This window comes from Petaurus breviceps, unplaced genomic scaffold (genome assembly GCF_028583685.1).
Source record: "Petaurus breviceps papuanus isolate PSGF00001 unplaced genomic scaffold, PetGlider_PUasm1.0 90903, whole genome shotgun sequence".
In the NCBI taxonomy this organism is placed as follows: Eukaryota; Metazoa; Chordata; class Mammalia; order Diprotodontia; family Petauridae; genus Petaurus; species Petaurus breviceps.
The window spans coordinates 12,417,213-12,442,586 of NW_027187376.1; the positions used below are offsets into that span (position 1 = coordinate 12,417,213).

General features: G+C 38.7%; 1 protein-coding gene across 1 annotated transcript in view; it reads left to right on the plus strand.

The window, feature by feature from the left end:
* The window catches only part of PLEKHM3 (pleckstrin homology domain containing M3), a 235,730-nt gene that overhangs the window by 120,694 nt on the left and 89,662 nt on the right, over window positions 1–25,374 (plus strand). The window contains exon 6 of the mRNA XM_069075264.1: window positions 9,460–9,523. Coding sequence (XP_068931365.1) covers window positions 9,460–9,523 — 64 coding nt within the window. The remainder of the gene's footprint in view (window positions 1–9,459; window positions 9,524–25,374) is intronic.

Consider the following 25,374-nt stretch of genomic DNA (forward strand, 5'->3'; position numbering starts at 1 on the left):
TCACACAAAAAAAACTAGCTATGTGACCTTGGGCAAGTCACTTAACCCCAATTGCCCTCCAAAAAGCAAAAAAATTTAGTCTAAGATAGGATTTGAACTCAGGTATTCCTGACTCCAAGTTGAGCACTTTAACAAATAGCAGCCCCACTAGGCTGTACCTTGCCCTCACTGAGATAGTCACTCAGGGCTACTGCTACCTTTATCTCCCAACATTCTCTCACTTAGTCTCCTCTCTCTGCTGTGTAAGCTTCCTCCCTCCCCACTTCTGAGCCAACCATTGGCCCTCAGAGCCCTCCTATAACCACTGCAGCTGTATAAGTGCCATTGGGAACATTCTGTTCCTGTCCCTGCCCTCCAAATCAACTCATGGTAACTTCAGTGCTGCTGTGAGGGTGGGCTCTGGGTTTGGTGGGGCAGTGACCAGTAAGAGCCCTACTTTCCCCTTTTCATTCTGGCTGGGACATAGGATGAGCAGGTGTAGATGGATCAAAGATAACATCAACTTACATTTCCTCCCCAGCTTCCATTTTAGTGCTAGGCCACCCGCATCTCTCTTGTCACTCAGTTTCTCCTCATTTCAGTATCATTTCACCCCTTAGCCACATAACCAGGTACTACCTCCCTAGCTTTCCCATCTGTCCCTTCTCTAGATTGACCTGGGACTATCACCTCCTTCCGGCTCTCCTCACTTCTCACCTGAATGATTGCAGAAGTCTCCTAATAATAGGTCTTCTGGCCTCAGGGCTATCCTCACTGCAACCCATTCTGCCACAGTGCTTTTCCTAAAGTTCAAGTAAGACCATGTCACTCCCTGCTGACTCTAGGGAGTCTAGGGACTCATATTATTTCAAATTTATAGCATTCTTTGACATTTGTTTTTGTGCAAATTTTATAATGTGCAAAATTATTATTGTAGATGTATATAATTTCTAAATAAGTAAATATGGAGGGGGTGTGCTCAAAATTTTCTTTTACGATAGAGGTTCCTGATCAAAAGTTTATTAACTAGGGGGTGGTTAGGTGACACAGTGAATAGAGCACTGGCCCTGGAGTCAGCAGGACCCGAGTTCAAATCCGGCCTCAGGCACTTAACACAAAAAAAACTAGCCGTGTGATCTTGGACAAATCACTTAACCCCAATTGCCCTTCCTTCCCCCCTCCAAAAAGCAAAAAAAAGTTTATTGACTACTACTCTAAGGAAATTGAGCCTTAAGGAAACAGTGGCATCATCCAATCTAAAAAAAAGGTCTCTACTGCCTTAAAAACATGTCACGCTCCTTTATCTTTTTATGAATGTCTGCTATTGGCAGAAGTTAAGTTCAAGATCACATAGATTAACTAAGTCCTGATAAATTTGACATAGCATCAATGCTGTAATATGGAATGAAGTCTTGCCTTTCTAGCTAGGATTTCTGCCTTTGATTTCAGATGTAGTCATCTCCACATTTTTGACACAAGGCACCTGCTGAATAATAAAGAGACTCAGTCTCATGTATGGTCTTTTTCTTCCACTTAATTTTCATCTTTCCTCCCCAAGTCATTACAGCAACTGGGAAATGAAGTCTTGCTTGACTCCACAGTAGGTCATGTAGTTCTAAAGATGATGAAATGGAAATGGCATGTGAAATGGTAGTGCTAGCCTATTTTTATGAGGCCATAGCAGTTTCCCTTATTTGTCTTTGGTACCAGAGAACCCAAAGGTGCCCCCTGCTAACTAACTCAATTTTCCTAGTTTGGCAGGGGCATTATTTTTACAGCTTATTACATCTCTTCTTTGACTCGAGTGTCCAGAGGAGAACAGATTACTTTGCAGTGTCTTTAGTATTACTGCTCATATAGCTACCTATTTGGAGGAACAGCCCCCAAACACAAATAGACTTTGAGATTCATTAATATTTGGAAAGCAATCAGCAAAGTAGTACAATCTGATTAGGGCACAAGTAGCACTCGCCTGCAGCAGAGATTCTATTTGCCAGAAAATAATAAAGGAGATCACATTTAAATCTGTCCTAGATTTCCTTTTCAGTAAAAACACAGCATTATAATTTTTTTTAACTTGAAAGAGTGCTATAGGAGAAGTTATTTGAAGGAGCTAGGAGAAACAAATTAATCTTAAGATGATGTGCATTTAGTTCTGAGATTTGGGGTCTCTGACTTGTGACCTTAACCACAGTGTTTTCTGATGTTTTCTGAACCTTAAAGTTGTAGTACGTGACTGAATAACTTCCCTTGTATGAATTCAAGGGAAAGCAGTACTGAAATTTCAGCTGAAGGGGAGTTGACAGCAAGGAGGGTTTTTTGTTATTGAATGTGGGTGAATATTCAGCTACCTAGTAGTTCCCCTATAGGGCTTGCCCCAAATGACTAGGAATTAACCCCTTGTGTCATTTGTGTGTGTGTGTGTGTGTGTGTGTGTGTGTGTGTGTTACAGGGACCTTAGATCCTAAAGGAAGCTTACAACTGCCAGACCTAGTTTTATAGTGTCAACAGCTTCCCTCATAATTTTGTGATCTCTTCACAACCCAGCTTTCCACCCTACATATACTAGAGAGTTCCAGTCAAACATTTAAAAAGTTACAATTTAAGTCTAATTGTTACTTAGGTAGCCAAGTTATAAATCAGCAGGGAAGTTGTTACTGATCACCGTTTTCTTAGCCCTGTTCTCAAGTCTTTTTTTTTACTCTATGCTTTCCTTGCTAATATTCTATTTAAAGTTCTGTGGAAAACTTTAGAAGGAATCTTGCAAATTCAGTATGACTTGGAAGAAGCAGACAGTGGCAAGAATCATGAAAGCATACTGCCAGCAGGGACTTTGAGAAGTAATCTTATTCACACTTCTGCTTTCAGGTAACCCAGAATCATCCAGACATATGAGAATTGTGTTTCCCCTCCTTTAAATAGCAATCTCCTTTAATACTTCATATCATAATATTCCTTAGTACTCATTTTGGTGTCTGACACTTCTCTCTGTCAGGAAAATTTTCCTCATATCTGATTTCATAAACTAAGCAATGCCTAATTACTGCTGGCATGCTACTGCTTCTAGCTTCAGTAAATTAGAAGAGTTGTTTGTCATTATCCATATAAAAGCCTTTTTTATACTTTAAAACTATTATTAAGTATCCTGACCATATTCTTTTCTCCAGGCATAATAAGCCCTGATCCTTTAACCTTTCCAGATAGATTTATTTTTCCAATCCTATAATTATCTCAATCAACGTTTATTAAATACCTCAGAGAAATCATACTACTAGAAACTGTGGAATAATTCAAAGGGAAATCATAGGCATGATTCCTCCTCTCAGAACCTATGATCTAAAAGGAGAGATAGTACAAACATGAAACGTATTTAGGAGCACCTGTAATAGAAATAATGTAGCAGTACATGGGGCAGCTAGGTGGCTTGATAGACAGAATGCTAGGTCTGAAATCAAGAAGACTCATCTTCCTGAGTTCAAATGTGGCCACAGACACTAGTTACTAGTGTTGTAACCCTGGGGAATCACTTCACCCTGTTTGCCTCAGTTTCCTCATCTGTAAAATGAGGTGGAAAAGGAAATGACAAACCACTCCAGTATCTCTGTCAAGAAAGCCCCAAATGGGGTCACAGAGTTGGATATGACTGAAAAACGACTGAACAAGAAGAGAAACAATAAACATAAATCATAATAAATCATTACTATACAAATATGTTGAAGGGAATAAGACCTGTCATGCTACTGAGAAACAGAGGAAGTTATCCATCTCCTTAAACCATGAATCCTAGAATTAGACACAGGATTCAAATGATGAATGAACAGAAAAATGTTTATTAAGCTCTTTATTAAACCGTGCATACAGCATTGTGCTAAGTATTGATAATACCAAAAAAATGAATTTTTTCTTTAAGCTACAGATTCCTGCAGGTCACACTCATTTTAAGGTCCTAATTTCCCATAGCAATGTTCATCAGCTATATACCCTGTCACCACTGAAACATGTCCCCCTTTCCTTTCACCTTTTTTTGATCTGTTTCCTTGCTTCCTTGTTTACTCTCCTATAGGCTCTCATCTTCCTGAGAGATTACAGGAGTTATTTTTCTTTCACTGTTAAACTCTGACTTAATTAGGGTACATCACATATTTCCTCTATTTTCTTCCTCTTCTCCTCACTTTTATGAGCCTGTCATTCTGTGATTTAGGCCCACAAAAAAAAAAAACCCACATTGATTCACATGTAGTTGAGGTGTTATGAAGTTTAGTCCAAGATGTTTCAGGCCTTCTTCTCTGCCATTACTTCCATTTGACTTTTGCTTTTCACCCTTGTTACCTCATGTACATTTAGAAAGAAATCTCTCACTATTCTCTCTCTTTTTTTTTTCTTGTTCTTGGTGGCTGTATTTGTTTTTACCTTCTTGTATTTCTATTGTCTAGAGTGATTGAGAAGAACATAATTTCTTCAGGTATGGTTTTCTTTGTAGGAATATTTCACATGCCTCTATTTTCATGGAATGTCCATCTTTTTTTAATTTATAGTTAGGCTCAAATTTGCAGAGTAAGTCTCCTTGGGCTACATCTTGACCCCCCTTTCTTTTCAGAACACATTCAATTTCCTCCTATGTTTTCTCTTGGATACAGGATAGTCTTATGTTATTCCAATGTCCTTTCTTCTCCTTTATTATTTGAAGGTCTTTTCTCCTAGTCATTTGAAGAATCTGTTGTCAGTAGAATTGTTCATTTCACTATTACATGTCTTAGAGTTTGCAGCATAAGTGTCTCCTGGAAGTGATCTGAGGACTCTTTATATTAGCTTTTTATTTGGGTGGGGAGGGGTTGTACTGTGGTGTTCAGGTTTTTGACTTGTCATGGTCTTCTGAAATCTCTATAAGCTTTAGGTTGTCTCTAAGTAGTCTGTCTTTGAGATCATCATGTTTTGCTTCTTGTATGAAGATCATGCTTTCTTTAAATGTTACTGCTTTTTGCCTCTCTTCTTCCACATCATTCTTCACTTCGATGTATCATTCCCAATTAATTATCCTTTTCGTTTCTTTGGTGAGGCTTGCCACTGTGGATTCAAGTTTTTCTATTTTGACAATTAATTTCTGCTTTGGAAGCCATAAAATCTGCTTTCGCCATTCTTATTTCTCTTTTAAATTATTTAGGACCATCTTTCTGTGATTCCATTCTTCTTTGGGAATCTACAGAGTCCTCATCAAATGTTGATTCATTTTCCTTTGTCTTACAATATTTATTCATAAATGTTTGAACTCTTTTACATGATCTAGAGGCCATATTCCTTTTTACTATTAATGTCTTCCCTGTTGGTTTATCTGCTCAAAGTCTTTAATTGAGTTTTCTTCCTCCTGAGATCTTTGACAACTTCAGGTTTTTTGCTTTAATTTCTCCTGCTGCTCTTAATGGACTCCCTCCCCTTTGATAGCAGTTTATCCCTTAGGGATGTTCCTCAAAAGCCATTTTAGCCTTCTCCCATGCTGGGCAATTCATTGTTCACCAGCCTCAGTCTCTGCCCCAAGTGACATCTGCAGGGATACAACTGGCCCCAGCTGGATGCCAGGCTCTTTTCCCAGCCACACACATGTCCTGTCCCTTTCACTCCTTCATTCTTTGGTCATATTCTTTTGTAACATAGAGAACTAACATGCTATCTTAAGTCCATGCAAATTTCTGCCATTTGGATGGGATCTAAAGGGTCTAAAGTTGAGTTCTGTTGCAAGCTGGTAGATTGATTTATGCAGGTCTGCTGCTCCTGGAACTGTAGTGCACAAGGGTGAAGGTTGCGGGGAGCAGTGAACCTTTGCAGTTAGAGAAGGGGTGGGGAACCTGTGACCTCAAGGCCACATGTGGCCTTCTAAGTCCTTGGGTGCGACCTTTTGACTGAGTCCAACTTTTACAGAACAGATCCTTTCATTAAGGGAATTTGTTCTGTGAAATCTGGATTCAATCAAAGGGTTGTACTTGAGGACCTAGATAAAGGGCCACATGTGACCTTGAGGCAGCAGGTCCCCCACCCCTGGGTTAGAGATTCTGCTCTGTTATTAGTTCCTTGTGTTTTACCTTCTTTGGTTTCTTGGGTGTTCTAGACCACAGAGATAGCTGAAATTGCTTTATTTCTTGCAAATAATTCCTTTTTGGAAGATTGAAGAATTTATGAGTATAGAAGAAAAAGTCTAGTCCTCCATCTCATTGGTCATGTGACCAGGACATACTACATGAGTCACTTTAAAACACCCCTTTGACTTTTTGCTTCTTTGGCATCTCATATTCTAAGTTTCTTTCTTTTTTTTTAGGACATAACATTCAATTCATAGCCTTTTACCAATGCTCAATGGTATTTAAAAGTTAATTATATTGAGTTTATTAATAATGTTTTTTTTTTCTTAAAAAATAGTAAAATCGGGGCAGCCAGGTAGCACAGCGAGTAAGAGCACCGGCTCCAGTGTCAGGATGACCTGGAGATCGAATCCCGGGCTCAGACACTTAGCACCTACCCAGAAACACCTGGCCATGTAACCTTGAGCAAGTTACTTAACCCCAATTGCTTAGGGGCAGCCAGGTGGCTCAGCAAGTAAGAGCACCAGCTCCAGTGTCGGGATGACCTGGATCAAATCCGGGCTCAGATACTCAGCACCACACCCAGAAATAACTGGCCATGTAACCTTGAGCAAGTTACTTAACCCCGATTGCTTAAAAAAAAAAAAAAATAGTAAAATCTCATGGCTTAGAAATAAGATCTACCACGGCATTGAGAAATTTTTCTGTCTATCTTTTCCTTTGTTATCATTTCTATAGTGATTATACTTACTTTAAGAGCCCTTTTCACCCATTATGGTTCATGTACAGACAGAATATGTCTCATTTAAGAAGGAGAATATTTGGCATCAGTTCTATGCCAGCTTTTTTCTCTGTAGGTGAAACTGAAGAAAGGAAAGGTTAAGAGAATAAAGTTGTTAGAAAATAAAGTTGTTGTTTTTTTTAAATGACACTTCATAGCTATGAATTTCTTATTGTGGGAGTGACCAAATAGGTGAGTGCAAATGTCCCATTCAGAACTAAGGAGGTTCTTTTTGTTTTGATTTTCTTGAAAGTGATCAACCAAAATCTAAAATATTCAGTAAGCAATTCAATACCATAAAAGTTGTTCATCTTGTATATGCCTGCACTCCTGAAGTACATATTTTAAGAAGTCACATTTCTTCTTCAGATACATTAAAAAGTAGTCATAGGGGGACAGCTAGGTGGCACAATGAATAGATCACCGGTCCTGGAATCAGGAGGACCTGAGTTCAAATCTGGCCTCAGATACTTGACATACTAACTAGCCGTGTGACTTTGGGCAAGTCACTTAACCCCAATTGCCCTCCAAAAAAAAAAAAGTAGTCATAGTATCTGTTTTGAGGTGGGAATGATATTAACTTTTTTACTCCTGTCTCTGCATTTCAGTATTGCTAAGCTACTCTGGCTTTTTTTTTTTTCAGTCTACATAGTTGACCTTCTATCCTTTGGGTTTGCTTAATCCTAACCTTTTTAGCTCAGTGCCAGCCTTTCATATTTTAACTATCTGTACTATGCCAAGTTAGGTCAAGTAGCTTTCTGAACATGATGTAGGGCATGTTCATTTGTTTTAAGTTAGAATGCTCTTTGCCCTCTTTTTTTCCCTGACAGGAGAGACAGGAAAACAAAGTTGTGGTTGATATGTATAGCACCAATGCTATGCCAGCATGGTGCTCAATAGCAAAATATAACAGAGTCTCCATATATAAGACATAAGCAAAACATTCAGACACCAGAAAACCAAATCCCCCAACAAGAAAGCCATACATCATAGTAGCAAAGAAGTTAATACACCATAACAGCACAGATAGCCACACCATCCCTTAGCCTTCCCACAAACCAACACTCACAAGCCTATCTGCCTAGGTGGATTCTCTCCTCCCTTTGGTTCTAACTGCTCTGACTCCCAGCTTCCTGTATGCTCTGCTCCACACTTGAGCAAACTCCTCCCCCTGTAGGTTCCAAGTGATTGCATTTGATCTATCAGAGGGCAGGAAGATCTTCAAGTTCCCATTATCATTACAGTAGGCCACCCTCTCTAGGCAGCTTCTTTACTGAATATATCCATGAAAAAAATTACAAATTAAAATTTAAAGACACAAGTGGCTGTTAATAGTGTGATACATTTCTTTTAAGAACTGTCCAATCCTTTGACAATTTATCTGATGGGGAACAGCTTTATGTAATGTTAGTTTAGTTAGTTAGTTGTCTGTATATTTTGAATAACAGACCTTTATCTAAGAAATCAGATATGAAGATTTTTTTTCCTATTTGATTGCTTCCTTTTTTATCCTTGATGCATCTATTTTATTTGTATAGAAGTTGGGTTTTTTTTTTCAGTTTCACGTAATCAAAGCTATCCATTTTATCTTTTATAATTTTGTCTATTCCTTGTTTGATTGAGAATATATCTCCTACCAGTAGCTGTGAAAGACATATAACCAGCAGATATATATTTCCTTCTCATTTTTTATGGTATGATCTTTAATATTAAGGTTATTATATCCATTTTGAATTTATTGTGGACTGTGGTTTAAGAAGTTGTTCTAAGCTAGTATCTGCTGGATTGCTTTTTGGTTTTCCCCAGAAGTTTTTGTCAAAAAGAAAATTCTTTCCCAAATAATTTGTCTTTCAATTTGTCAAACACAGAGTCATTAAATTCTGTTGTTTCTGATTTTCCCTTATCTAGTCATTTCCATTGATTTACCTTTGTATTTGTTTAGCCAATACCAAATGGTTTGTATGACTACTGTTTTATTATGTAGTTTGAAGTCTGGAAGTGTTATATCCCCTTCATCCCTAACATTTTTCATTATTTCCCATGACATTATAGATCTTTTGTTTTTCCAACTGAATTTTATTATTATTTTATTGAGTCCTGTAAAGTATCACATTCATAAGTCTAACTGGTATAACATTAAAATGGTAAGGTGACTTTGGTAATATTGTCATAGTTTTTATTACATTGATACAACCCTGCCATGAGTACTGATATTCCTCTAGCTTTTAAGTTCTTGATTCTTTAAGGAACAGTTTGTAATTGGATATATACAAGTATTCTGTGTGCTACACCAGGTAGACCTCTAAGTATTTTATACCATCTTGTAGTTATTTGGAATAGTATTTCCCTTTGTATTACTGCTTCTTGGATTTTGTTATTATTATATAAAAATGCAATTTGGTTTTGAGGGTTTATTTTGTAGCATGTACTTTGTTCAAGCTATTAATTGTCATTTACCGGAGAAACAGAGCAATGCATTAATGAAAAGTTTAATTAGCTACATTCCACCAATTATTAGCAGTATCTCTAAACAGAAACACTAGTTTTGTGGGATTTAGAGAGTCCCAAGGAAAATTAAGTTTTGTGACATAACCTAACAACCACTCATACTGTTTTCCTTGTTTTCAGAATTTTCCCCAGAGAATACCTCCTTCAACAGATCCATCTGTACTCTCTTGCGGACCTACAGCAGGTAAATTACCTTTGGGAGCTGTTTCTATCTTTTCCATCGAAAAGACCCCCCCCTTGCTAATTATGCAAGTTTTTATTGTGGCTTATCAAATTCTGTGGGTTTCTATATGTGTAAAAAATAAAATGAAATAAAAAACAAAGACCTGCAGGGTATGAGAATGTTATGCCATTTGATATGTATTCATTCCCTATTTTTAATATTTGAAAAGCTGAAAAGAAAATACCCCATGTTTAAGGTAAAATTTGTTTTCATATATTACTGCCTTATGAATGATTTAACTGGTCATAGGAAAGAAAACAAAAACAAAGGTCTTCTATGGGCTGCTGACTCAAAAGTCTTAAATGGAGTAGGTTTTGTTTAATCATTTAGATCAGCTACTACTAGACTCCAAAAATGATGCACAGCTCTAATTACTGGGATATTTCTCCTGACATCAAGGCTAAATTGGCCCAAACAGATCCTCATGGCATTCCACTGGAGACTTCTTTCCATGTTGCCATTGAATCAATTACTCTTTGAGTTCAACCTTCCAATTAGTTTTGAAGGCATCTGGTTATATTATTGTACAAATTATATCTCTCCATCTTCTCTACAAGAATAGTCTACCAGATATCTTACCAAAAATGTTACTAAAATCTAGGTAAACTCTTATCTGCAAACTTCTACTTATCTACTGGTTTAGTAGAAGGGAAGAAGGCATAAAACAGGAGCTAAATTATCCGAGTGCTTTGTGATAAAGGGGATGATCAGCAGTTTCAAATATAACAGATGGGGGGTGGAGGGCAGGAATCCCATAAACTTGGCTTGGCTAGAAGAATATCATTAGTCACCTTAGAGAAAATAATTTAATGAAATGTAGATAGAAGCCAGATTATAGTGGTTCAAAGAATGAGTAAGTGGTAAAGAAACAGAATAAATAAATAATATTTCATTGTAAAGCGTTTTAGCATCTTTAAAGTTGTCTTTTCTTCATATTTTTCCACTTTCTGTACCTTTCTTATGTTTTGTTTCCCCTCCATTCCTTGTTACAGAGACACAATCAAGGGGTTAGTTGAGGATTTCCTTTGTTTTTTTTATTTTTTGCCTTTTTTTTTGGAGGGCAGTTGGGGTTAAGTGACTTGCCCAAGGTCACATGGCTAGTTTGTGTTAAGTGTCTTTGAGGCCGGATTTGAACTCAAGTCCTCCTGACTCCAGGGCCAGTGCTCTATTCACTGCACCACCTAGCTGCCCCAGGATTTCCTTTGTTGAATGCTCCCAAATTCCATTTTCCCTACTAGTCTATGATAAAACAATTTTACAAAATTGAAGAACTGGGGCACCAAGGTGGTGCAGTGAATAGAACATAGGCCCTGGAGTCAGGAGGACCTGAGTTCAAATCCAGCCTGAGACACTTAACATTATTAGCTGTGTGACCTTGGGCAAGTCAACCCCAATTGCCTTGCCTTCCCCCCTCTAAAAAAAAAGACCAAAATTGAAGAACAATTATGGGAGAAAGCAAGAGAATATTAGTTATTGTATCCTTCCTCCAGGAGAAGGTACAAAGTATCCCTCCCACCCTCATAGCTGCCCACACCCCACTTGCTGATTAAAACATTGCTTTGCTTCTGTTATTCACCTGCTTAATTAATCACCTTCCAAGGCTTCTCCTTCCTGCCCATTTGGATGAAGTGGAAACCTCCAAAATTTGGCCCATATTTATCTTTTTAACTTCCAGTACTACCTCCATGAAGCCTTCACATCCATCGGACTCAACTGCCCATTCTAGCCTACACATGCCCTGAGTCCTCTCTATCTTTGTTCAAACTATTCCAACCGTCCCCAGTTGAAAACCTACGCTACCCTCAAGATCCAGATAAGACTGCCAACTTCTGTTATGAAACCTTTCACGCTTCCCCCAGCTGGAAATGCTCTGCCTAGCCCCTGAATTCCTGTTGAACTTACTTCCCCTGCCACTCATTGAACATTTATATTCTCTTACCTGATATTAATTATCTTTTAATGGATACATACTTTACCCGCCTGCATAAATTAAAACTACTTAAGAATAATTCCATTTAGTAGACGTATTAAGTACCTACATCACAAGGCATTATATTAGACCTAGGAATACAAGTTCAAAAGTGAACCAGGCCTGTACCCAAAGGGCTTAGATTCTCCTAGGGGGATAAGGATCTGTTGGATAGATAGATAGATAGATAGATAGATAGATAGATAGATAGATAGATAGATAGATAGATAGATAGATAGATAGATAGATAGATAGATAGGAAGGAAGGGGGAGAGAGAGAGAGAGAGAGAGAGAGAGATCCCAATTAGTAACTGGCATAATAGGTTCTCTGCAAATATTGGTTGGTTGGTAGGTAGGGATTCTTTTTTTTTTTCCTGTTTGGAGTAAGCAAAGATTCTTCAAAGCTATTTGAAGGGAATGAACTTCACATAGCATAGAAATGAAGATACCTTCATGATGGCAAGCAGAGACCTAACAGGGATCTCTGTTCTTTGCTACTTAGGGAATGATTTGTTTTAGCATGAGACTGAAGAGTGACCCTTAGTAAGAAGCAAAATAAAAGCATTTATAATTTGCTGTTCTTGTCCAAATAATTCCCAGGGAAATAATCCCAGTCACAATGTTGACAGATACTTTTGTTTATATACCTGCCCATGGTATAGGAGGACATAGTACCTCTTTTTTTTTTTTTTTTAAAGCAATAGGGGTTATAAGTAACTTGCTCAAGGTTACACGGCCAGTTATTTCTGGGTGTGGTGCTGAGTATCTGAGGCCGGATTTGATCCAGGTCATCCCGACACCTCGCTGAGCCACCTTGCCGCCCCTAAGCAATTGGGGTTAAGTAACTTGCTCAAGGTTACACGGCCAGGTGTTTCTGGGTGGGTGCTAAGTGTCTGAGCCCGGGATTCGATCTCCAGGCCTTCTCAACACTGGAGCTGGTGCTCTTACTCGTTGTGCTACCTGGCCGCCCCGACATAGTACCTCTTAAAAGTATCTTTTAAAGGAAGTACCTTTTAAAGCACTTAGATGATGTGATGCTTGGAAATTACTTGGAAAAAATCTTTGGAATAGATTTTCTTTGAAAAAATTTTTCAGAACCAAGTGTTGTTATCTGCAGATGAAGTAGCCAAAATAGGAGTAATTCCACATTAATTTCAAAATGGCCAGGTGTTGTGGCCATTTTGCAGAAGTCCATTTTTATAAGATTTTTCTGTGCCCTGCTGCTTCTTCTTTAATAATCCAGCCATTAAATAGCAAGCAGCTTAAATCAGAAGCAGCAGTCAGTCAGTCACCTTGGTGGACCCAGACCATTAGCTCCCAGAGCCTGTAAGCTGTTTAATCAGTTCTCAACCTTAGTAGTAAAGTGTTAGAGGCAATCAACAGCTTATCATACTCCCTGTGGTAGGGGAAAGGCAAGAGTCACAAGGCATCCTTAGTTTTGACAGCTTTTTCTAACCTGTTTCTTTGTGCCTATCTTTACGAGATCTCCAAACTTATATTTAGAGGAAGTTTAATTCAATTACTGCTTCTGCTAGAAGGGCGTTAAATTGGATTTAGCTTTTGATCTGTATGCATCCTATCAGTGCTGAAAGGTTTCTTCTACAACCCCCTTTATGAATAAATTTTAATCAGATTGTCTGTGTCTCTACAAAAGAGAAAAAAAAAGCATAGGTTGAAAGAGAAAGACATTTTCTTTCCAAGAAAGAAAAGAGACTGTTACATTGCTGGAAGACTCATGAGTGCTAGAAAAGGACATCCTATAAATTGACTCTAACCCCTAGCCCTCTTAGCTCCTACCTCCTTGTTTTCATGGTTTGTCTGAAAACACTATGACCTCCTAAAAGAATATGATAATGGGGACCATACACATTTCTAGAAAGTTTTCTGTAAAGAAAATTTATGTTATGTAAATTCTATTTTATCCTTGACTTCCATTATAAAATCCAAGATACAAACCTCTAAGGGGGAAATTGGCCCTTGGATTCATTCAACAAACATTTTTTGTGCTTAGGAAAATACAATTATGCCTCAGGTAAAATAGAGTCCTAACTTATAGTAGAAAGAAAAGACAGTGAAGTCAAATCAGCAGGCATTTATTAAATGCCTACCATGTGCCAGACTCTTTGCCAATACAAAGATACAAAGAAAGGTTGAAAAAAAAAAACAGTCTAAGGGGACAAGGATATGTGTGTGTGTGTGTGTGTGTGTGTGTGTGTGTGTGTGTGTGTGTGAGATAAATTGGAGATAGAGGCAAGGCACTGATATTAAGGGGAGTTCCAACAAACTTCTTGTAGAAGGTGAGGCTTTTTTTTTTAAAGCAATTGGGGTTAGGTAACTTGCTCAAGGTTATATGGCCAGTTATTTCTGGGTGTGGTGCTAAGTATCTGAACCCAGATTCGATCCCCAGGTCATCCTGACTCTGGGGCAAGTGCTCTTACTCACTGTGCTACCTGGCCACCCCAAGAAGGTGAGGTTTTAGCTGGCTCTTGAAGGGAGCCAGGAAAGCCAAGAGACAGAGATAAGAAAGGAGAGAGTTCCAGTCATGGGGGACAGCCAGTGAAAATGCACAATGCAGGGTGATAGTCTTTTTTGAAGAACAGCAGAGGCCAATGTCACTGGATTACCAAGCACATAGGGATTGGTAGAGTAAAGTATAAGAAGAACTAAAGACAGGAAGGAGCCGGGTTGTGAAGGGCTTTGAACACCAGAGGATTTTATATTTTGTCCTAGAAGTTATGGGAAGCCACTAGAGTTTATTGAATGGGGGGATGAAAAGGTTTTGAAAAGCTTCTGTGGTGAGTGGGATAGTAAATCTTTTAGGGAAGTTAAAAGAATTGCTTCACTTCAAATGAGGGCCCAGTTTTGATGACTTCACATGCATTTGGAATGGACCCAATCATCAAGTTTTCACAATTTTCTACAGCTTCATTCAGCAGCATGTTAGTATGAATTAAGTTGGTGAGCAGCTAGGTGGTGCAGTGGGTAGAACACTGGGCCTGGAGTCAGGAAGAGTCATCTTCCTGAGTACAATCCAGCTTCAGACACTTATTAGCTGTATGACCCTGGGCAAGTCATTTAACCCTATTTGCTTCAGTTTCCTTGTAAAATGAGCTGGAGAAGGAAATAGCAAACCACTCCAGTGTCTTTGCCAAGAAAACCCCAAATGGGGTCAGAGTCAGACATGACTAAAAATAACTAACAAAAAGATGATGGAGTAATCCAAGTCCAAGCCTTAACAAGACAAGATCAGCTATATGATAAAATACAAATAAAATGCTATTTTTAAATAAATGTAGTGAAATAATAAGACATTTATATATAATACTTTAAAGATTTGCAAAACATTGTCTCATTTGATCCTCAGTGCAACCCTGCAAAAGAGATATTTTAACTAGTGTCATCTTTATTTTGCAGATGAGGAGCCTAAGGCTCTGAGAAAGTAAGTGGCTGGTCTTGTGGCCATACAGTTAGCAAATGTTTAAGGTGAAAATGTGAAATTTCATTCCTAATATTTCAGGATAAAATCGTTATAGTATACAGAACGTTAATAATATGGGATTAGATAGAATATAAAGTTTACACACACACACAAACACACACACACACGGCTCTGGTTCGGAATCTTGCCCTTGACACTCACTAGCACGTCATATGGCCATGGAAAATGACTTACTTTTTCTAATCATCAATTTCTTCTTCCATTAAATAGGCATAATAATACCTGTAGAGCCTACCTTAAGGAGTTATTTCAGGGCTCAAAGGAGATCAGTCAACAAGTATGTATTCTACAAATGCCAAGCACTGTACAGATTGGTCAAGATACAAACACGAAAATCAAAGTCAGAATACATGTAAGGTGTTTACAAGCTTTAAAGCACAACAAACATGTTAGTTGTTATCATCTACTATAACAGTAACATCTACTATAAAAGTAAAGCTTTAGCAATTTGACTGAATTGTTATTTGGATAAGGGTCTTAAGCTACTTTAACAGTATTTAATGTTTTACTTTAAGATCTTCATATGAATCTAATATAATGGCCTCTATTCAGACATCTTGACCCCATATCACCCAATTCCATTTGATAACAGTAACTTTGTATAGAAATATTAAGAACTGAAATATTTCTTTCTTGCTTAGCAATCAGAGTTCACTTCAATGTCCTATGAAAGATGTTGCTGTCTGGCTCCTAACTATTGACTGATATTTATTAGCTAGATAAGATTGTGCCTGAGTTGATCATTCTGTACCCAACTTCATCATCTATTTAGCTAAAAGGTAGTTTCCTTATTGGGCTTTTCCAGAGCATCAAAAACTGAGCAAAGCAAAATGTTGGTCAGATCAGCATTTAATATTATTTCTTTATCAGGATGGACAAAACTCATACAGTAGGTAAAATTGTGAAAGCATCTAATGGAAAGAGTTAATGCATTTAAAGGAGCACAAGATGTTCCATTTCTGGGAGTTTAGAGGATGTTGTTCTGCAACTGAAGGTGTAGTGCAATTAATCTTAGAATTTTGTTAGATGAATTTCTGTTCTTATAGTCTCAGATCCTCAGGCGTACATCTAAGAATGCTTTGTTAAAAAAGATATCCCTTAAGTGTATAATTAATTACATAAGAAACAGCATGTCCTAGTGAGTAGAGAATTGGCCCTGGAAGTTAGAAAGCCTTGACTTCAAATCCTGCCCCTCTTCTCCTTCATACTGACTATGCAACCATGGGCAAGCAGGTCACCTGCCAGTCTGTATCAGCATCAGGACATGGTTTCCAGCTGGTAGTTCGGCATGCCCATGAAATCAAAGGCCCAGACCAAAGAGTAGTAAATGAATGAATAAATACAATTTGCAGTGCCGTTGTTGTTGTTTGGAGGGAACGGATCTTATGCCTCCAATAACTGACCCTGTTCTTCTAGCCTTGTCATGGCATAAAGGTGACACTAAGTCAGCACAGGCTTTGCATGTTCCTGCCATGCTGGAGGAGCTTCACGCATGGGGTATCCATCAATGTCATCTGAGGATTAGACTAGCTGGGGGCAATTTATCAATGATGGAGTTGGCCACCAAGTAATCATTAGGTCTGGAATTCTCAAAAGATTTATACTGTGGCATAGTGAGTCTGCAGTCTGTTCCAAGGCATGAATATCCACACCATGAAGATTCTTAAAATACTAAGGTATTCATAAACAGGTATTTTTCTCCCATGGAATATTGCAAAACATTGTTCTTCTTCCAAACCTGAAAGATTTCATTATCATGACACCATCACAGAGCTAGAAGAGATCTTGGAGACAGCATCTAGTCTCTTTATTTCTCAGATAAGTAAACAGATTAAGTCAGTTACCTTTGTCCCTGAAATCCCTATATGAGTTGACTCCCAACAGTGAAGCCTTTGGGCTGCTTATGGACTTTGTTGAAATTCACATATATGGGGGTGGCTAAGTGGCTTAGTGAATAGAGCACTGGCCCTGGAGTCAGGAGGACCTGAATTCAAATCCGGCCTCAGACACTTGACACACTTACTAGCCATGTGACCTTGGGCAAGTCACAACCCCAATTGCCCTAAAAAAAAAATAAATTCACATATATTATCTGAGAAAGTAACACATTAATCCATCATTATTTATTAATAACTTGCCTTGAATTAGTTTATCAGATTATCTAGTCAGCCTCTCCCAAGGTCCTGGCTGGGAAAACAGAGAACTTATAAATTTTTATGGGGAAAATGAGAGTCAAGGAAGGTCAGGAGTGTGGATCATTGCCCAAATAGGACATAACTGGATAGGGTACTCAGCCACAGAAGAAGACCCCAAGCATCCAAGAATCAACAAAAGGAGGAGGGGACTCCCAAAACATACTTCACAGATGTGCCTAGGGCTATTCCTATTGTAGGCGTACCCCACTAAATCAACACACCTCCTTTACAAATAGAATTACTTATTAACCAAAATGAATACCCAGGCAAAGTGAATTTTTCATTCCTTGCCTTCCCAATAGGCCTCACTGTCTTCCTTTGCTGCCTTGGTCAGTACTTGCTCAGGAAATACAAACTAATTTTAAAATTAGCCAAAACAAACAAAAATAGCATGTAAATCTGACTGTTGCAAAATAATCACATGCTGTCATCACAAGGCAAACTAAAAAAAGCCATTTTGGCTAATCTGAAGGTTGCTTCCTTTCAGGAGTATGGAATATCAAGATTTGTTCTTTATGCACATACATTGTAAGTACTTGAAAATGTTATTGATTGAATGACCTCTGCACCTCTCCCTTTCACCCCTGAGCTCAGGAAATTAGAGTATATGTAACCTGAGCATTTGTCTAGATTGGTGTATTAGGAAATAATCACAACTTTAGACCTTGCTGTGATTTTTATCAGGCTTTCTGGCTAATGAGGGCAAGCCCTGCCTTAAAGCCCTTTTTAATGTACTTTGAGGCTCCTTTTTTTTCCATACATTTCATTCACTGAATTATTTCTTAAAGCAAATTATGTTAACTATTTTAGTATAACCCTAGCCACCAACCAAACATAACATGGGAACATTATTCTCCTTCCTCACTATTCACAGACTGTGTAGACAATAGACCTGTCTAAGGGGGCACCCTAGCACAGCTGCCCTTTAACCGAAGAAGTAACAGGTGATGACCTTTATTCACACAAGGACTGATTGCTTTGAATTCAGATCTCATCGAAACACAGTACCCCAGTGACTACAACCAAGTTAACAGCTACTCCACCCTTAGCAGCTTGGGTAACATGTATTCATAGCCTCTCCCCACCTCTGATCTCCTCTCCATTGTTCACCCAGGCATTAGTGGGCAAGATAACTAATTAGAAGCATTCAGATTTAACAAGCAGAAAAACAAAGCGTGACAGCTCCCACATTCTGTTCAGTGGGCAATGACTGTGTTCTGTTGTAACCATCAGAGCTTCCATAAATCCCTGAGAGTAATCTGGGGTGAGACAGGAATGAGGCCTCTATTAAAACATCACTAAATCTCCGTTAGCTACTTTAACCAGAACTGTTCCAACCAATTAATGACTTAGGAAAAGAGGACCTTAAGTTACTTGAGAGGCAAATCATGCCTTTTAAAGAAATGTTTTTTTCTTTTTAAGTGAGTGTTTTTCCCCATTCTCCCCCCCCAAAAAAAAAAAAAACATCGAGGTGGAGGCACAAGGTGTGGAAAATTTTGCTCTCTGGCAGGTTAAAGGCTGTGAGACTGGAAGGCCACTGTTGATCTGCATAGCAGGTGTGATCCACACTGTGGCCACCCTACAGACATCCTTCAACTTCCTTTCTCTCTTGCCCTACCATTGCCCTACCTTGTCCTGCCAGCGTATTTCCAGTTTTGGTGGGAATGGAAAGGAAAGAAAGCTTACTCTTCAGTCTTCTACATTATTTTCTGTTTACTGATCATGGCCACAGATTGTATGGTGGGGGGAAAGTTTAGGGCTGTGTGTGTGAAATAGTTCACTTAGCCAAATTGGTTAGAGAATATTACTAAGTCCAAGCTTAGGGCTTGTTCTCTGTCTGAACCAGTGATCTTTGGGTGTTTATTTTTTTCCACTTTTGTGATTTAGTTAGTTTATCTTTGCCTGGAAACAATTGTGCTACAGAAACTGAAGACATGTAAGTAACCTTAGCCAGCCTCATCTCTCACAGATGCTTGGGGGAGTAACAGGAGAGAATGTAGATGACAGTGTAAAGACATTGCCACAAATGGAATAACAACTCAAAAGCTCAAGTCCTCTTGATAGGGCATCATCTACTATGGATGGCACCTTTGTCTGTGAGTGTTTGACTTGTAGCATCAATTATACTCACAGTCCCAAAGCCACTATACTATAGTTTAATAGCAAAAGACAATACATTTATAGCCCTAGGAAGTACAAGGAAAATGTGAATTATAAGTGTCTGGTCAGTGTGTTAGAAGTATATAAAAGCTGCATAAATCATTTTTCCTGGGAATCAGGGATTTCTAACATCTGCTTCTGGCTTGATATAAAATTTTAAATAAATTGTGTCACCTTGCTGTTATCTTGTTTCTCCATTTATCTAAGGGAATTGGTAACACAAGTGATCGAGGTATTGCCCTGTAGTGTGAATAGCACTAAATGAGGAGTCTGGAGTTCTGAGCCCTCTTCCTAGCACTGCTGTTCACTAGCTATATAATCTTGAGCAAGGAATTTAATCTTTTTGGGCCTCCACTTCCTCATCTGGCAAATGAAGGAGCTGGATCAGATGGCCTCTAAGATCCCTTGTAACTCTAACATTCTACAATTCTTTGTGTTTATTACTTATTTTCAAAAGGCTACATGCCAGAAGAACCTTGTATAGCTTTGCTCTGTTCCACAAGTACAGATAACGACCTAGGCTTCCATCTCACACTTGCAAACTGGTGGTTCCAAGGAGAACTAGATGAGAGCGAATACAGGCAAGTCTAAATCTATAAGCAATATTAAAAACAGCTTCTGGTGGTGGGGCAGTGGTTATTTTGCATAAAGAGTGGGATCTGTCTCTACATGCGTTTGTGAGAGAGAAGAACACGGGTTTTCCTTCAGCCACTATTTAGTGAGTATTTATTATTCACAAGACACTGGGCTAAGTACTGTAGGGAATACAAAGATATAAAAAACAGTCTGATTTCAAGTAGCTTAAAATTTAGTATAATTATTTGTCTATGTTAGCCATTTTTTAAATTGAATTACATTATATCCATCTATTTGGGTAAAAAGCACAGCCTTAATATACTCGAATACCTCACAGAATCATAGATTTAGGCCTGGAAGGACGCTGAAGGCCATGTAGTCTAGTCTAACCCTTCCGTTTTATAGATGAGGGACTGAGCCCTACCTAGGCACTTGAAGCTTTCCAATTTCCACAAAATCCTGTCGATCTTGGAGCTCCCAATACTGATGTTCTTTATACTCTGGCCTGCTGGTACCGCAAAGATCTTTGATGTCATCATTGTTGTGCACCTTCCACCAGCACAGATCACATGACTCCTTTGACTTAGCAGATGGTCTTTCACAGTTGCACTAGCCTAAAATGGCATCACCTTATAACGAATCCGGTGATGTCCTTTTCAACGTTATTTAGGCTGGTCTCTGTGAATAACAAATGGACAGTTTGTCATTGTGTCCATATTTTAAACTTGCCCTGTTCATTAGGACCTGCCAGAGATTACATTCCACTGGCATGGCTTACATAGCCTCCATATAACAATTAGAAATATTATTGTTTGAAGAATATCTGCCAGAAGACATCATAAAGGAAACAAGAGAAAATGGTGATGGATTCAATATAATTCAAAACTGTAGTCAGGAGCAGCCTCCTGACTGACACTTCAGTGAGAGAGAGAGAGAGAGAGAGAGAGGGAGAGGGAGAGGGAGGGAGAGAGGAGAGAGGAGATGGATGAGATCTCACAGGAAGCCTAGCTCATAACTGGGAGGGTCAAGAAAGGCTTCATCATGGAGATGGAATTTCACCTTGCCCTTGAAAGATGAATAGGATATTAACAGTGGAAATGATTAGAAAGGGCACTGTGAATATGAGGAAAAGCACTGATGTGGAACAGCCTTAGGCATGCTGAAAAAATTCGTTAGAATGGTAGAGTGGCACTGGGTTGGGACAGGGGTTGGGGGGTTTAGGGAGCAGGGGAGGGTTGAATACTAGAATAAAATCTCAACCTCTGCTATCCCCTTCTCCTTTTGCCTTCAGTCTTTCACATCAGGATCTGTTCCAGTGAGTCCTATATTCTCATGTGGCCAAAGTATTTTAAGCTTCAGCTTCTATATTTGACCATGCAGTGCATAGTCTGAGTTAATTTAGATAATGACTGATTTGATCTCCTTACTGTCCAAGGGATACTCAAAAAGTCTTCTCCAGCACCATAGTTTGAAAGTGTCAATTCTGCAGCACTCAGCTTTCCTTATGCTAAATCTCTCACAACCATAAATTGCTACTGGAAAGACCATAGCTTTGATTGTATGAGCTTTTGTTGGCAAGGTGATGTCTTTACTTTTAAGAATGCTGTCCAGATTTGCCATAGCTTTCCTTCCAAGAAGCAAGCATTTTTTAATTTCATGGCTGCAGTTGCCATCAGCAGTGATTTTTGAGCCCAAGAATATAAAATCTGACATTGCTTCCATTTCTTCTTATTCCATTTGCCAGGAAGTGATGGGACCAGTTGCCAAGGTCTTAGTTTTTTTTTATGTTAAGTTTCAAACCAGCTTTTACATTCTCTTCTTTCACCCTCATCAAGAGGCTTCTTAATTCTTTACTTTCTACCATCAGAGTGGTATTTTCTGCTTATCAGAGATTTGTTGATATTTCTCCCAGCAACCTTAATTCCAGCTTTTGGTTTGTCCAGCCTGACATTTTGCATGATTACTCTGCACATAAGTTAAATAGATAAAGTGACAATATACAGCCTTGTCAATGCCTTTTCCAATCCCTGTACTTCCCAGCCACATGTGACAAGTGGTATTAGGAATGAACTTCTCCAGTTGAGGCTTTTTCTTCACATTTGGAACAGAATGAATTTCAAATACACCAATCTCACCACTCTCCTTCTGAGGAAAAGTTAACAACACTGGTGCCAACTCTTAACCTTACTTGCTCACTGCTCAGAGAAGCTATACTTCTCTATGACTTAGTCAGCCATTGCACTCCTGGAATTTCCATGTGGCTTTAGGCTAAAGCACGAGATATCAGACATGAACCAGGCAGCACAACATAGAAAGAAGAGCATACCTAGCAACAGCAAGAATTCAATGGGGTATCCTACATGGTATTTTTTTTAAGCCTTTGACACTTCACTAGGCCTGGGCTTTTGAAGCTACTGAGCAGTCTTTTTTCCTTCCCTGGGAAATTCACTAAGATCCATATAGAGCTATCCTGTGGTCATAGGACTGGTTCTTTCAAGTTATCTCATATCTGTTCTGTTTCCTATCACTAAGGGAACAAATGAGGCAAGACATTGCCTCCATATAATAGAAGGATCTGATTTTATTCTTTCCATTTTTATGCATACATAGATTCAAGGAACCTGGAAGTACTAAATTATGCAGCAAACCCTCTGGAAACTCTTCCAGCTCAACACATGCCTCATGCAGAACCCCCATCCAGATGCTTGTGTAGGCTGACAGCTGTGCTCTAGAAGTTTGACTAGCAGGACAGGTCAACCATGGGGCCCTTGCAGAATCAAAGTAACAATATACATTGAGAATAAAACTAAGGAAAACCAAGGTTATATTTCAGTATTCAATTGGCAAACCCTAGAAATTTGAAAAATTTTGCGTACTTAATAATAATAATAGCTAATATTGACATAGTGCTTTAGGGTTTACAAAATATATAAAGTTTTGAGTCCTTACCGCCCCTGCCCTTTACTAGCTGTATGACCATAAGCAAGGCATTTAACCTTTTTCTTTTTTGTTTCTCCTTTCCTCATTTGTAAAATGGGAATAACTCACATTGTTGTGACAAAAAGAATTTGTAAAATTTAAACTCCTATATTAGTATAAGTTAACTCACAAGTATTCAATTCAGCATTCATTCCTAGTACACCTATTATGTGTCAGGTACTATACTTGGAACTTGGTATAAAAAAAGAGAAAAATAAAACAGGCCCTGCTCTCCAGTTGATGATATCCTGTTGGGAGGAAACAACATATATATATAAAAAGTAAATACAAAATATATTAATATGAATACAAAGTCATTTCAAGTGGGGTGAGAGAGTACTAACAATTGGAGAGGGAGATCAGGAAGTGGCACGCCATCTATCACAGCTTAGAAGGGACTTAGAAATTCTAGGAGGTAGAAGCTGGGAGGTACAGCACACCAGGTGTGGAGGTGGTTGTTTTTTAATCGTTTTAGTCATGTCCAACTATTTGTGACCCCATTTGGGGTTTTCTTGGCAAAGCTATTGGAGTGGTTTGCCATTTCCTTCTCCAGCTTGTTTTACAGATGAGGAACAGAGGCAAACAGGGCTAAGTGACTTGTCCAAGGTCACTCAGCTAGTAAGAATCTGAGACCACATTTGAACTCAGATCTTCCTGACTGCAGCCTGTACCACTTAAAGGCACAGGAGCAACAGATGGAATGGCATGTTCAGGAAAGAGCCCATAGACCATTTTGGCTAGAATAATGTTAATAATCTTAAATTTTTGATACTTCTATAATTTGTACTACTATATATAATATTACTATTGTTATCTATTATATATATACATCATATATAGTATATCTGATATATATTACTATATAAAATATTACTATTATAATAATTACTATGTAATACTACAGAGTAGAAAGACATCACCAAATTTTCCTTAGGCAGCATGCTGCTATCTCATATAGTAGTGAGAAGGTAGGTGTAGGGAGGAATGAAAACAAAATTAAGAAAGCTATATTTGGGAAGACTGGCAAACATGTAGACACCATACTCTGTTACTACATGTTCTAAGACACCATATTTTAAGAAGAGCATTGCCTTGGAATGTCTTGGACTAGATGCCCCAATGGCACGAGTTCTTTGCCCACCCAGATTTCTTTCCATCTAATCTTTATAAATCTTGTATTTACCTAGATAATTGCATGTTGTCTCCCTCATTAGAATGAAGGCTGCTTGAGGGCAGGGATTAGTGTTTTCCTCCTTTCTTTGTGTCCCCACAACTTAGCACAGTGTCTGGTATATAATAAGAACTTAACAAATACTTACTGATTGAATGAATGACTGAATGAACATCCCAAAAGAGGGTGATCAGAATGGTGACATGTCTCAAAATTATTTCATATGAGGATTGGTTAAAGAAACTGGGAATAGTTTGTTTGAAGAAGAAACAGAAGTTTACAGTTAGCATTTAGGTTATTAACTAAAAGATACCTAAGCAGCTCCAAGAGCCAAGGAAATGCAGCCAGCATTACTGGATTGTTTGTGTTCCCTAAAGATTCCCTCAAATGAGACACTGGTGCATCTTCGGGGTCATAGAATTATTATGTGAAAATTGATGACAGTAGTCTAGTAGTTAATTGTTCTTTAACCCTACACCTGATTTGCTTCTAGACAAACCTTGAGACACATAGGGCCATGACTTGATGATCTTTGTATTTTTCTGAGTCTTAGCACAGTGCTTTGAACGTATATACAAAGATTATTGAATCAATGATTCAGTGCTTATTGAATGGAAGAGGATAGCATCATGAGCAAATGGGACAAAAGAGATAGGACTATGCAAAGACTATTCAAGGGAAATGGGTAGACCCACCTGGTTGGAACAGAACACTCTCATGTAACAGTTAAATTCAAAGAGAAAAATTGGATCCAGCTGGTGGGAGGGCAGACATGACAGCTTGGGGAGGCCTTGTGGCATACTGGGGGAAGGATGAGAGTGTCTGACTTTCCTTCTAGTGCAGCTGTATTACTGACTCATTTGTGACATTGAATAAGTTACTTTACTTGTCAGGGCCTTAATTTTCTCATCTCTGAAGTGAAGAAATTGAACTAAATGACCTTTAAGAGTGGGTCCCACATCCAACATTCTGTGACTTTGGTCCTGCTGGCAGGGTGACAATCTATGAGACATCTTCAGGTTTCCCTACACTAGTTCTGATTCTGTCTAGACAGAAAGCCCCAGGGTCACCAAGGATCACGTCCAGTGTTTTGGGAACATTGCTAGAGTACATCAGGCTTCACCTCCCTACCTTGGACTTCCCTGAAAGCCAATAGAACAAGAACCTAATGCTTCACCCTGATACTTACTCAAAAGAGCAAACAGTGCTGACAGCGCTCTCCCTCCCTCCCTCCCTCCCCCCCTCTCTCTCTCTCTCTCTCTC